This window comes from Hibiscus syriacus, unplaced genomic scaffold (assembly GCF_006381635.1).
Source record: "Hibiscus syriacus cultivar Baekdansim isolate YM2019G1 unplaced genomic scaffold, ASM638163v2 tig00110930_pilon, whole genome shotgun sequence".
NCBI lineage: Eukaryota > Viridiplantae > Streptophyta > Magnoliopsida > Malvales > Malvaceae > Hibiscus > Hibiscus syriacus.
In genome coordinates this window covers 33,364-48,340 of record NW_024062917.1, presented here as the reverse complement: position 1 = coordinate 48,340, position 14,977 = coordinate 33,364, and the positions used below count along the sequence as shown (strand labels likewise).

Genomic DNA, 14,977 nt, shown 5'->3' with positions numbered 1-14,977 from the left:
GAAAAGCCAGACCAGGGAGGCCACAAGTACCCGTTGCAGAATCAAGCTACCCTTTTCAAAGGGGGCTGGCTGTTCTTAAATATTAATTACCTAATCATGATATTGAATATAATGACATTAACATTTTCCTGGTTTGAAGGGCAGACAGTTATGAGAAAAAAAATGGGTTTTATGAATGATATGATCCAGTTGCACAACTCACCCAACAGCCATCAGTTGCCGATTGGCAAAATTTTATGCGGAAAGTTGTTGGCACATGTTTGGTGCAATTTTAAAAAGATTTCAAGGATATGATTTCAATGGCAGCTTAATTCACTTGGACAGCACTTTTCCTTGTTTTGTTTCTTCTGTTAACTCATTGATTGTATTGTTAACGAGAATTTAGTTGAATAATCAAGAGAAAGGAGTAAGACTATGGAGGGAGATTGGAGAATTCTGCATGCACTATTCTTAAAAACCAAAGGATTAATATAAAAATAAGCGGGACCGCTTATTTTTATAGTGGTATCTAGTTTTTTTTTTAGTAAATCTAAGTATTTAACGTTATAAACATCATCACTTTAGGTATTTCGGCCATAACGACCATCCAAAAAATCTGTTAAATGACCCATGTCGATTTTTGAATTTTTTTAAATAAAAACATAAAATATTATTATATTTATAAAAAATTCTTTTTTTTCTAAAATTAAAAAAAATCTCAAATCCCTAAAAATCTCAAATCTCAAATCCCCAACTCTAACCCTAACCTTACCTCTCTTGTCGACCATGGTTGTCGATGCCACACTTGTCATTTTCCTTATTTGTCGTTTACAGTCCTGCAGTTGATATGACCATTGGAATCGTCATGTGTCGCGAATTCCAATAGTTTGGTTTGTCGAGTTTACTGTCGATTTTATCGTCGGGTGGGGTTTTCGGGTGGTTGATCATTGGGTAACTGATTGTCGGGTGGAGGCACGCTCGAGGGTAAGCTTGGTCGATGGCAACGGCGGCGACCGACATTGATATAGGATTAAAATTAGAGTTTTCAAAGTTTTTAATTTTTTTAAAAGATTTTTGAAAATTTTGGGGTTTTAAAATAAAAATATTTTTTTATAAAAAAAATTAATAACAATTTTCAAAATTATATAAATATGACATGTACCACTTAAAAGAATATTTTAACGTTAATTACTGTTAAATCAACTAAAGTGATAATATTTGTATCGTTAAACATTTGAATTAATAAAAAAAAAAAATTTAGATACTACTTTAATAAAAACGATATAATTTGAATACTTATTTTTATATTAAGCCAAAAACAAATGTTGAACATGCAAATAGGCAAATCTTCATCCTTCGAATGGTAAAGCAGAAAAGCAAAGTGAAAGGGGACAAATTTTGTTGAAGCTTATGGATATTTTGCCAGGTTCTGACATGATCCATTTAAACTTGGGTTTATGTTAAGACGGATTTTCTTTCATGTAAAATTATGTGGGGGAACTTGGGATTAGAAGTGAAAAGGAATAAAAACTATGAAACTGAAGTATGCATGTCATTATCATATCATGACATACATGCTTTAATCCCAACATACATAACCCATTAAAAGGAATTCCTTTATTAGATGCTTAGATGGCAACGCCTGATTCACTGTAGAGAAGACGGTATCCTCTGTCAGTCTCTTCATCTCCTCCATCCACCATCACTTCTCTCCCTTTCCCTAAATTTTCAATCTTTACACTTTGCTTCTTCACCCTCCAAAGCCAGCTAAGGAAATTGTATAAAAAAAGGGCAAAAAAACCCTTAAAAAGTGATGATAGTTGCTTCCTACCATCCAAAATCTTTGCTTCAATCCAACTCTACATAGACACCAAATCTTGATTTCCCCTTCTTCCAAAGAAACCCATTTATTTTTGGTTTCTTGGCTCTAATTTTGTTTACTCCAATAAAGGGAAAAAAGAACATAATGACTGAAATACTCCAATCATCCCCATCTCACTTCCCTTCATTTTCAAGCTCCACCTCAACTCCACATGCCCTTACAAACTCTAATGTAAGCACCGTGGAGAATATAATAGCCCAAGAGAGGGATCAAGAAGAAGAGAATAGGGAAGAGGAAGAGAGGAAAGAAAGGGACAGAGAAGGGGAAGGGGATCAGCTGTCTTTATTAACGCTTTTGGTGGCTGCTTTTAGGAAGTCGTTGATTGGGTGCAGCCTTTCTGGAAATAAAGAGCTCTGTTCAATGGAAATCGGATTACCTACCAATGTCAGACATGTTGCTCATGTGACTTTTGATAGGTTCCATGGATTTCTTGGTTTGCCGGTTGAATTTGAGCCCGAGGTCCCCAGAAGAGCCCCGAGTGCCAGGCAAGTTTATCGATGCATATTTTTTATTTGTTTTCTGTATTGATTGAAATTCTCATATGGGCATCTTTCATGATTGTCAAAGGGGTAGTTTTTGAATCATTTTTCTGGGGTTTGCTTGTTTTAGTAACTGCAGATATTTTTCTCAAGATTCTTTTTTTTTTTTTGTGAATTCCCTCTTTCTATTGATTTCTTTAAACTACAGTTGTAAAAATCCACCCATTTTAGGAGCTTCAGATGATGACCAGTTTCTTTGAGTTAGAAAGCCTTGATTCATTTATAGAATTCTATAGTAATTAAGGTCGCCATGGAGTTATATCTATTCTATGTTTGTTTCATTGTTTGCAGTGCTCAGATCAAAGATCAAACTTAAATTCCATACTTGAATCCAATTAATTTCAATGAATGTGTGGAAATTGAAATGAAAACTTCTTTTTGGTGGCAAATGATAATAGAGTTGTCAAGGTCTTTACGATATCCACTGCGCATGTCTGTGCCAGTTTTATTTTGTTAACTAAGGTACCATTCTTGTGCAGCGCGAGCGTGTTTGGAGTTTCGACTGAATCTATGCAGCTCTCGCTGGACTCTAGAGGGAATAGTGTGCCAACGATACTACTCCTGATGCAAAGTCATTTATATGCCCGAGGAGGCCTCCAGGTATATGACCATCTATCTTTTCTCTACTTTGTTCTATGGCTATATAGTTGCTTGAAGTATCCGGTTTAGTAATTAACTTCTTATATATATATATATATATTTATTTAGGCAGAAGGAATTTTCAGAATTAATGCTGAGAACAGTCATGAAGAGTATGTCAGGGAACAGCTAAACAGGGGAGTTATACCAGATGGGATAGATGTACATTGCTTGGCTGGTCTTATAAAGGTATTTTCTTTGCTCTTCAATATCTTCGGTCGTATTTGAGTAGTTTGAACATGTTTCTCGTGTGTATATTGAGTTGATAGGAGTAGTTTGAATATACTATTGAAAGGATTGATTCGTGGGCTCAAAATGCTGCCAAGATATCTCAAATAATGGTGAGATCTTCCCCAGTTGAATGAACTTTTCAATTCGGTTGTGGTGTTTATGATTTTGCAGGCTTGGTTTAGGGAACTTCCTAGTGGTGTTTTGGATTCTCTTCCTCCGGAAGAGGTAATGCAAGCCCAGTCAGAAGAAGAGTGTGCTCGGCTTGTAAGGCTCCTTCCTCCAACCGAAGCTGCTCTACTGGATTGGGCAATAAATTTAATGGCTGATGTTGTGCAAGTGGAACGGGTGAACAAGATGAATGCACGTAATGTTGCGATGGTGTTTGCTCCAAACATGACTCAAGTGAGTAAATATCTTTTGGTAGTTTCAATTTAAATACACATTTCAATCTCAGACTTAATGCAAAATTATTGGTTACTGAGATTTGAGCTAGTTCAACACTGGTTGTCAAAATAGATGCATCCCTTAAACTTGAGTTTGCACTAAAAGCCGTATTTTCAAAACCTAGGAAAGGTAGAGGTCCTTGGAAAAGATTCACAGTTCATTCCAGTCATGAAAACACTATTTTCTGGGGCACCTTAAAGCTATGTTACTTGATAGTTGATACTCATAGGTTAGTGTTGGATATTATGTACTCGATATGGATATTAACTACTGCTGTTTATTGCAGATGTCGGATCCTTTAACTGCATTGATGCATGCAGTCCAGGTGATGAATCTTCTGAAGACACTTATTATTAGAACACTTAAAGAAAGAGAAGATTCTATGATAGACTCTAATCCCGGTTCTCACTTAGAGCCGTCTGATAAGAATGGTCAGCAAAGCTCTTCGCAATTACTCAAAGATGCCAATGTGGAGGTTAAAATGAAAGCGAAGGAGAGAAAGCTTTTGTTGCTGAAGAACCCGCCGTAGAGAGCCCCCCTCACTCTGCTAAAGAGAATTTGACAACCGAAAGTAGCTCTCAAGGTTTCCTAACTTCAATCGAGAACATTTGTGCTGGAAACCGATCCCTACTCGATAACTGCCCCTGCACTTTAGTGTCTCAAGTGATTTCTTTAGTGAATGGACTCGAAAAAGGAGGCCTCCAAAGTACATACGGAAAGAGAAGAACTGATCAATTGAGTGCTTCGAGTCTAAAGAAGGGAACAAAGAAGTCAATTGAACAATCTATGGGTAATGCAGCAGGAGTTGTCCAGAAGAATAAGGGAACAAGGATAGCGGGGCTGATGAATGCGAGAGCCGAGCTTTTCGAAGCTTGGAGGTGAATTACCTTTAAATGCTGCTAACATTGTGTAGTCAGATGAGGTGGGAAATGCCAACTGGTAACAGTGGGTAGTATGTTGTGTTATGGTTTCTTTCCTTTGGAAATATTGTTTATGAATTTATGCTCGTGTGATTTTGAGTGGAGATTCTTTCACCTTTCAATGCTTCACACTGACTTAACATTTCCTCAGCTCATTCAAACATTTTCTATTATTCATACTACTCATTGTCACTCTTTCTAAAGCTAATAATATATATATATATATATATATATATATATATTTCAGCCAATTTTCAACTTTTTAAACTAAAAAAATGATAGATGTTTCATAATTCTAGTTAAGAAAGAGCCTGTCTAAAAGCATAAACAACAGTAAGCCCGAAAGAGGAAGAGCGAAGCTAGTCCAGCCCACCTGCTAGTCATTCTATTTCATTGCAAAAGCCGAAAACCCAAACTTCTGCTGTTCTAGTCTAGATGGAAAGTATTTAATTGGTTTAATTCTCAAGATTTAAGTTCCGATTAGGCGATTACAAATACTCGTTTCATAGCAAGCGCAGTTGGAGATGAGTATACGATGCTTTTGGAGGAATTTTTCTTCTGCTTTGCGTCCTTTGGTTCCCTTGCAGCTTCCTTCTCCAATGTAACGATTCCTTCCCTTGTTTCTGCTGATTCGTTGATTTCCATGGATGCTATCTGGTATTTCAAGCTCTCACATTTGTGCTGAAATTTTGAACTTTTTTGTTCATGTTTTAGGTTGCCAAGAGATGAAATTATTCTGTAAGTAGAGCTGCAAATGACAAAGTCCTCTCAATGTCATGCAGGGTTTGTGTGTAAAGCATACAAATAATTTGAATCAAGGAGAAGAGGACAAGGAATTGACACAAGAAAGTGAACAAACCATGAATCTGAAACTCAGCCAACGCTCACTAAGGCCATATCATCCAATAAACAACCATTCTTTTTACAATCAAACATTATCAAACAAGGCCTAAAGCCCACTTTAGATCCCCAAATCAGAAAAGAAAAACAAAAATGGTTCTTCAAGATGTCATTGTTACAGGCTTGGGATCAGACCAAATACAATACCTAGTGGAAATCCCAAAAATCCAAAATGAATCAAAGAGGGTTTATCCACAACAACAAATGGGGCATTGAATCAATCCAATTTCGTTGCACTCACCACACCGTATCTTCTTCTTCAGTTCCTTATCTAAAACTTTGCAGCTCCCATTGCATTGTTTGCACATCACAAATCTCACCCCACCACAGCCTTTACACCCGGGAACCGCCATGGGGATCCCTTCGAACAACATTTCAAGTTTCCCTTCCCCTTCTACTCCCCCAATAAACCTTCCTTTCGCAAATACCAGTGGAACTTTCACTTCTTTTGTGCCTGTTAGCTTCCTTAACTCTTCCTTAAACCCGGAATCCATCGATATATCACGCTCGGATATTTGGATACAGTACGATTTGATGATGGATCTCACCGTGTTGCATTCCTCAAAGGTCTTTCTAATCCCTCTCAACGTTGTAGTGTAGACTACAACTGCGTTTTCTCCACCTGCTGGGCATTTCGGCTCGAAATCTTGAAGAAAGGCCTTTGAGTCCTGAGATTTTTTCGATTTTTGGGATTCGGATTCGGGTGAACTTATCATCTTGATTTGTTCCTCTTCTTCTGACAACTCTTTCTCGTACAAAGAGACAAGCTCCGGATCAAACAAGGGACTAAAACCACCTCTTCTTGACGAAAACCCCAAGTCACCACCTTCAAGCCCTTCATTTATGGTGCTTTTCACTGGATAACTCAACTTCAACACTGCGCATGCTTTACACGAACTATCCATGGGATTATTCACTCCCGGTATCGATTTCGGGCTTCCTTTGTTCTCTTTCCCGCCATACTTCTTCACTTTCAATGGAGAACCGATCTGATTCAAGAACTTCAGTGGACTTCTTACACCTTTTTCCTTAACGAAAACACGCGATTTCGGACTCCTTTTGAAAAACTTATCTTCATCTAGATCTTCCATGAGTTCCCAGGCATTGATTACCTCTGGTTCTTGACGAGGAGGCGATCTCTTAACACTATCAGTCTCTGGAACACCATCTTCTTCTATTTGATGTTGCAGTTCATTGTCGTCGAGTTTAAGGACCCCGTAAGTGCTCGACTTGAGAGAAACAACGTGGTCGGCGTAGTCGCCGCCATTGTTGAGAAGAATTTCTCGTTGGAGCTCTTTCTTTAAAGTGTTTTGAAGAAACACAACCCATCTTTTTCAGGGAGGAAAATTCTTTCTTTTTCAGATGTCTTGCTCTGTTCTTTTCAAGGAGAGAGAGAGAGAGGGAGGGAGTTATCTAGTTTAAGGTTTTTGAATGGCAACCGTTGTTGTCTGAGAACGGGCCCCAACGTTCGATTTTTTTCGAATGTGGTATAGTGGGCAAGATCATGGGAATATTGTGTGGGTAGCCCTGTAATTATTTTTTGTTTTCCGTTTTCGCCTCTTATTTTTATTTTATCTCTTTACTGATGTGTTGAACTTCGGATTGTTTGTTTCTTAGTCCTTTACATACTTGCTTAATTTTTAAATATTTAGTTTAACAACGTTTAACAAGTTAGCATGGTGTTATCAAGTAGGTTAGTTCAAATAGTAATCAGTTTGATATCAATTAAGTAGGTCTTAAGTTTGATCCGTCGTGTATGTAAAAAATTTTCTCTAGGAAACTCACCCACCAAAAGCCAAGTGTGTGACATGGGTCTGTTTGAATTAATCAAGACGAAGTCATAAAATTTGAAGAGAAAAAAATTAACATTATTTTTTTATAAGAATATATTAATCTAGAAAGTAATAAATCAACACACCAACCCAAAATATTTTTATTAATATCAAGTAAGTACAAGGTAATATATGTTCAAAGAAAACTCTTAATCATTTGACATCGAACGTTTACACTCCTGATATTTATGGTGTTCGAATCGAGACCTTAAAAAATAAAAATAATTCATTTATTACCAAAATTCTTAGTTCGTGCCACTAACCCATAATTTAATTTCAATTTTAATGTATATATTATATATTATGTCATTGATTGATTTTATGTCCTTAATTAACTCAACATCAATTCAGTTAAAAAAAATATAAGATCTCACTTTCATAAAGACTATAAATAATGCATTTTTATATTTTTTTATATAATCTTTATTATTTCGATGGTTCAATCAATTCTACATAAATAGCTACTCGAATCTAATTTTTTTAAAACAACATTTATTTTTATCACCGAGTTCGCTTTACGAGTCTACCTTTAGTAATATTTTAACATTTATTATTAGCAAAATATTAATTTGTTCCACTAAAGTAACTAAGGTAGTTAGAATTGTATCATATTGATTTTTCGGTACACATTCGAATAGTGATGCATTTTAGTGTATCATTTCGTAGTTATTATTATTTTTAAAAATATTTTTATATAAATTTTATGTAATGTAAATATTATGAAAATATAGACATTGAAATTATTAATTAATTTTAATAACTTAATTAAACGATTCTATTTTATTTTTAAACATAATTATGCAAAAAAGTAGTTAAGAAAAAAAATTAAAATTAATTAAAGATATTGAAACTTTTTTGGTTTGATCCTTGGTTGGAAGCTGAAAATCGGTTTGTCTTTGCCTATAAAGGAATCGGTTCACCGAATCCAACTGCTGTTTGTGAGATGGTGCTTCCCTTTGGCGGCTGGGACTGGGGAAGGTTATCGACCATGCTTCCTGAGCATATTATTCAGCGTATTGCGGCGGTGAAACCTCCTCAAGTGCACTTGGGAAACGATGTACCTGGTTGGCGTTGGGAATTCGATAAACAGTTCATAACCAAGTCAGCTTATAAATCCTTCTTCCAGCATGAGGAATCGAGGATAAATTGGAAAATAATTTGGAAACTTGAGGTTCCACAAAGGGTGAGAACCTTCTTATGGTTAGCAGTCCATGAACGTTTGCTCAGAAATGTTGAAAGATTCAGGCGCCACTTGTCGACCATGGATGGTTGTCAAATCTGTAGCCGAGGCTCGGAGGATGTTGATCATGTCTTGCGTCATTGTAGAATGGTCGAATCTGTCTGGACAAGGGTGGTCCGGCTGATAAGTTGATTGATTTTCTCTCCTCGCCTTATGGGGTCTGGTTCATGCAGAATCTTACCTCAAAAAATTCAGGTATGGTTTCCTATGTGAACAGTAACTGGACAGTTCTCTTTGCGACTATTTGCTGGCAGCTTTGGAAAATATAGATGTAGCTTGCTATTTGATCCTGATTTTGTGCAAAAAAAGGATTTTGTCTTGCGTTGTATGCGGCTGGTAGAAGATCAGTTTGCTACTGCAAACGCGTATGCATCAGATCCGAAACAAGCTCCGCCTGCTGCTCTTTTGGTGTGGAGGCGACCCGATAATGGTTGGATAAAGGCGAACTCGGATGGCGCAGTGAGAACAAATGATTGCATGGCTTCTGTCGGTGGTTTATTACGTAATTCGGAGAGTGAATGAATTTTCGGATTCACTTGGAGTTTGGGGAAATGGCGAAATGCTCAATTCTTGTTGCGGAGCTATGGGTTATTCACGATATCCTATCTCATGCTTGAAGGTTAGGATTTCGGCATGTCGAATTGGAAACTGATAACTTTGAAGCTGCTAAGATCTGCAACAAGTCGTCGATCGGAAGCTCTAGCAGACAACACCTTGGTTGCTGCTATCTCAAAACTCCAGGATCGAGAATGGACGATAAAGGTTTGGCATATCCGTTATGAACAAAACGCTGCTGCAGATTGACTGCACTGAGTGGTGGAAGCTCCATCGGTGGAATTGACTTCTTAGAACCCCGGTGGAACTCTTATCCACCTTCAAAAGGATAAATATTATTTGGGTTGATAAAGTATTATTTATGCATAATTAATAAATTAGATAATAATATATTATTAATAATAATTTTAATTTTAATTTTTTATAAAAATGTCGTCTTGACGTTATAAAGAATTATAAAACAATTAAATATTAAAAATATTATTAATTAATTAATTTTAATCTCTAATTAAATAAAGACTTGGGGTGCCCACTGTTCCACTTTTCTACTTTTCTGCCGTGGTATTTGTTGTTTTAGTATAATTAGTAATTGAGTTTTGGGTAATGGAAAACATTTGAATATTTCATCTTCTAGAAAACTGGGTTTAACATGGAGCAATGTGTTCCCTCTTGTATTAATTTGTATCGCAACATTGCACGACCATATTGTGTTATATTATATAAATACAAAAGCCGATATTCAATTATCCAAAAAAAAAAGCCGATATTCTATTCTATTGGATTTAATTTTAAAATTTTAAAACACTGAACCCACTTCTTGCATTCTCTCTTTAAAATATTTAATTATATAGAGGATGTAATCAATGATATCTTTGACTGCTTAACTCTAAATTCATTAAAATATAGAGTAAAAACAAGTGTTTTTCCCGATATATCATCCTATGACTTTATATTTCCCTGTTAGGAACCCTTCAGACTATTTTTTTCGATCTAACATTCTTTGCAGTAAGATGTGTCCCTGCAACGCGCTTTATGTTGATCTGGCACCATGTGAGGTAAGGCGCGCCCCTGCAGCGTTCTTTATACTGAGTTGGCGCCACGTGGGTTATAGCACGGCCCCTGGGGCGCGCCTTGCTCCACGTAGGGCTATAGCGCGGTGTAGGGGCCGCGTTTTTCAATTATCACATGCTTAATTATCAAACATGCATAATACAAGGCGTGGTGCAGGGTCCACGCCTTGCATAATTTACTCGAACTTCTCGGCTTTAAAGCATCATCTCTCGATTATAGATAGCTATCTCCCCGTAAACTCTCTCACCAACAATCCTTTCAACCAGTAAATTACACCCGACAATTCTCTTATATTTGATTCAGAAGTTCGTTCGATTTTTCGTTATAAGGTAATTTTGTTATATTATTTTTTATAATTATATATGATTATTTGAAAAAAATTATACTAATTGTTTTCAATTAATTTATGTGTTTGTAAAATTGAAAAGCGGGAGCATACGTCGAAATATTTTTGTAGTGTAGGTAATAATATAAAACTATAATATTTAAATTATTTACGTTCGTGTGTAAAAAATTTATTGTGTTATATTTTCTTTCATATATTATTTTTTTAATAAGGTTTGTTTTAGTTATTTTTTTGCATATATAATATTGTCGCACTTTTAAACTCTAAGAATGGCGCGACTTTCAGCTATTGTTTATTATGATGGAGAAATTCGAGAAGATGAAACCGACGTTGTTTTCGTATCAAATGAGCGTGTTAAAATATCATTCAAGAGAAACATAACTCTTGAGGAGCTGATAACGAAGATTTCGAGGAAGGTTCATGTTGGAAGTAGTAGAAAAATGTCGTCGTTGCAGTACAGATTTCCAACATCATTGTTGCCATTAACTTATACAACGTTTTAACTATCGATCAATGATGATGTTGAAATGATGGTTGATTCTCAAAGTAATTATTCAGACGTCGATGTTGAGATGTATGCAAAGTTTGTTCAAGTGTGTGTTGTTCGGGTCAGTCATTAAGCTCCCACTATGGGCTAGCTGAACAAGTTATTCAAGTTGACAACCCGACTACAGTAATGTGTAATAATTTTAACGCCATAATGAGAAATACGCATCATGGTGCCGTCACATCAACTTCAATCGGGAGACAATCATCCGCAACTCCTTACGATATATACCGAGGTGGGTCCACGAACAATCCATATGGCAACATCGCGCCCATTTCAAGGGAAAGGCATTCATCTGCAAATTTCTTTGACCTTAATATGGAGATGCCATCAACGCAACAATCTGTGCAGTTTTCATTTGACACGATGACTTCAAGCTCCAGGGGGAGGCATTCCACTGTGAGCTTTTTTGATCTCAATGTCGATATGCCTTCTAGTTCAAGGGGAAGACGTGCAAGCAGTAGGTTCTTCGACCTAAATGTGGAGAGTATGGAGGAACCATCATCTCCACCAGAAAAACCGATTCGTGAGCCTGGTGTGGATGGTGCTGAGACTGGACTATTCATTCACACAAAATCACCGCAATTCAACTCTGATGATGATGTAGATGAATTTCCCTCAAATGTGGCATAAGCTGACCCTCCAGCACACATGTATGAAGCTGATTATGGTGTAATGTATGGGCCAGAATTCGCGGATATGCCTCATATTGGTAACTATGGATATTACTCATCAATAAATAATAGTGAGTTATCTTTAGGCATGAAGTTTTCAAGCAAAGAAGAAGCGATGATGGCTATAAAAAATTAAAATATCCGTAATTCTGTTCAATCGAGAGTCGACCGCTCCACGACAGAAAAATATGTATGCTACTGTACCCGACGGGAAAACGGATGCAATTGGATGGTTCGCGTATCGAAGAGGAAGAGAAAAAACAACAGATGAGAACTAATAGTATACAACGGTCCTCACACATATTGTGCTGGAGGGGTCAACCAAGACCAAATCAACTTGGACTCTGAAGTGATATGCCAAGCCATCATGCCCATGGTAAAAGCAAGCTCTCATATAGCTGCTGCTGTGTTGATTTTAGCTATACAATCGCAGTATGGGTACACTGTCTCCTATAAAAAATCTTGGTTGACAAAATAAAATGCCATTGTCAAACTTCATGGCGAATGAGATGCATTTTACAACGAACTTCCAGGCTGGTTTAGGCTGGCGCGAAGGTTGAATTCTAGGACAATTTTGGACTTCGAAACCTCCTATGCATACCATAATGATCGAGTTCTTCACGATCGATGCCAATTCTACCAGTTTTTTAGACTTACCCACAGTGCGTTAATGTTGCCAAATATTGCAAGCCTATGGTCCAGATCGATGAGACTTTCTTGTATGGAAAATACAAGCATGTATTATTATTAGCAGTTATCCAAGATGAAAATCACAATATTCTTCCAGTTGCTTTTGCTATTGTTGAAGTAGAAGGTATAGATTCTTGGGTTTTTTTCCTCCGAAAGTTACGTGTACATGTTATCACGAGGGAAAAAATCTATGTCATTTCAGATTGCGGAGCTGAGATCAAAGCAGCAATGGAGTCTTTGGGTCCAATGTGGCAACCACCCTTTGTCCAACATAGGTATTGTCTCCGACACATTGCTGCGAACTACCATGGAAGGTACAAGAAGAATAATGAGCGTCAATTAATTGTGCGCATGGGTAAGTGAAACTGATGTAGTTTTTTTTCTTTCGATCATTTTAATTTTGCAAAGAAAGCAAGTTAGTAAGTTATACATTTTTTTTGATCAGGTTACAAACTACTTCCTCAAACGTTTGAATCAATGCTTCAAGATTTGTGGGTGAAAAATGAGGAAGGATACGGTTACATCAGCCTCATCGATAAAGAAATATGGACGAGTGCATATGATGGTGGATATCGATATGGACACATGACGACCAACTTGGTTGAGGCAATCAATTCAACCTTAAAGGGCCACTTACCTGTAGTGGTTTTGGTAAAAACTACAAATTTTCGTTTGGAGGCACTTTTTGCGAAGCTCGGGGGACAAACTCAAACATGGATGCAAGACGGCCATGTCTATCACCCTAGATTAGTTGCAGATCTACAAAAAAATGTTGCATCAAATGGAATGTCTGTAACAAGCTTCTCTAGAAGACATGAAATGTTTCATGTCACAGAGTTACCGCGACCTTTTCAAGGGATTGAAGTTGTGTCGTTAAGAGTAAATCTACAGGACAGACGTGCGACTACGGGTTTTTTCAAGCTCTGATGTATCCATGCTCTCATGCGTCCATGCTCTCATGTGATAGCAGCTTGCTCGTATACACGTCAAGACTATAATTGTTTTGTGGATCTCGTATACCTACTATCTGAAGTTTTTAAGGTATACGAATTTGAGTTCCCCCTATAGGTAATGACAAAGACCCTGATGAGGTTCAGGATTGGCTTCCGATTTTACCAAATCCAACTTTATTGAGGGAGCATGGTCATCCAAAATCCAATCGAATTCATTGTGATATGGATATTCGAGAAAGATCTAGACAAGACAGAAGATGTGGACATTGTAGAAACCCAGGATACACTAGAAAAATATGTCCACTTATGTTGTCATCAAGTAACAATTGATGAGAGAAACTGACTTAGTTGTTTATCAAATAAGAATTCTTGTACTTTAATTTGCATTTACTTCAAGTCAATGTCATTCGATCTTACAATAAGTGACAAAATAAAGAAAGTTATCGAACACAATTATTATATTTTATCATAACAATTTGGTATTTGAATATAATTTTAAATATAACAAACTTACAATAAGTATCAAATGATAAATGGTAAACAAATTACAATAGCTGATATTAAATGGTAATAAAAAAATTAACCAAAATACATTAACAAAAAGTCCAACAAATTTAACAAAATAAATTAAAATAAATCTAACCAAATTAATGAAATAAAATAAGTATTAAATGATAAATAATAAAAAAATTACAATAAAAAAGTCCAATAAACAACTAAATACAAATATAATAAAAAAAACAAAATCTATTAATGTCTGCGACGCGAATGTGTTCTGTAGGGCGGTGGTTATCGATCTCGAGGAGGATTTCTTTGTATCAGTGGTTGTGACTCATCGCGGTCATCATCATCACCATTGTCGTCGTCGTCGTCGTGAGCAGCTACATTAGGTTGATGAGGAGCTGATGACGATGAAACACCTCCATAGAATAAGGACCCTGGAGGTGTATGACTGACTATCCCACCGGCCTACGAAAACTGGGAAAACTCATAAAACCCAGACATCGCTGAGTGTGAAAACTGTATAGGAGGTGCCTGTGTTGTGACCATGGGTGATAAGACTGAACCCGCTAAAATGTGGGCATATAAACCCTAAGTTGGATATACAAACATAGACCCATAATATCCTCCAGGAGGGGTCATAAAACTCTGTGACGGTGGCGGGGTCATAAAACCAGGTGAGAGTGGCGAAGGCGGCATCGGGTAAGGGAACGGCGATGACGACATCACATATGGCTACGGAAGGTAAGTCGCTGTAGATGGTGGCTGCTGTGAAGGTTCTGTTGGTGCATCTGAGGATGAACAGGAAGCACCTGCTCTCTGTCCACGAGTCGGGGGACGATGGTGTTGTGTCGGTGAACGTCTCTGTCGACGTCGCTGAAAGGTCCACCCTCGTACATCCTTGAAAAGCAGAAATGGTTCCCTGTTATTGTTGAACCACTCGTAATAAGCGTCAGCAACCATCAATAGGTCAGTAAAAATGGGCTCTCTACGGAGAAGGCGCCGATGTCGATCCTCTTACAGCATGACCCACT

At 37.1% G+C, this 14,977-nt stretch overlaps 1 protein-coding gene and 1 pseudogene across 1 annotated transcript; one reads left to right on the top strand and one right to left on the bottom strand.

Moving 5' to 3' along the window:
• Nucleotides 1–1,641: 1,641 nt before the first annotated feature.
• LOC120146630 lies at nt 1,642–4,811 on the top strand (annotated as a pseudogene).
• An 876-nt stretch (nt 4,812–5,687) lies between these two features.
• Nucleotides 5,688–8,356, bottom strand: LOC120146649 (uncharacterized protein At3g28850-like). The gene is made up of 2 exons (XM_039160159.1): nt 8,297–8,356; nt 5,688–6,832 (listed from the first exon to the last, which is right to left on the bottom strand). The coding sequence occupies exons 1-2, from the start codon at nt 8,354–8,356 to the stop codon at nt 5,723–5,725; spliced, it is 1,170 nt and encodes a 389-aa protein (XP_039016090.1). The 3' UTR covers nt 5,688–5,722.
• Between the last annotated feature and the right edge of the window lie 6,621 nt (nt 8,357–14,977).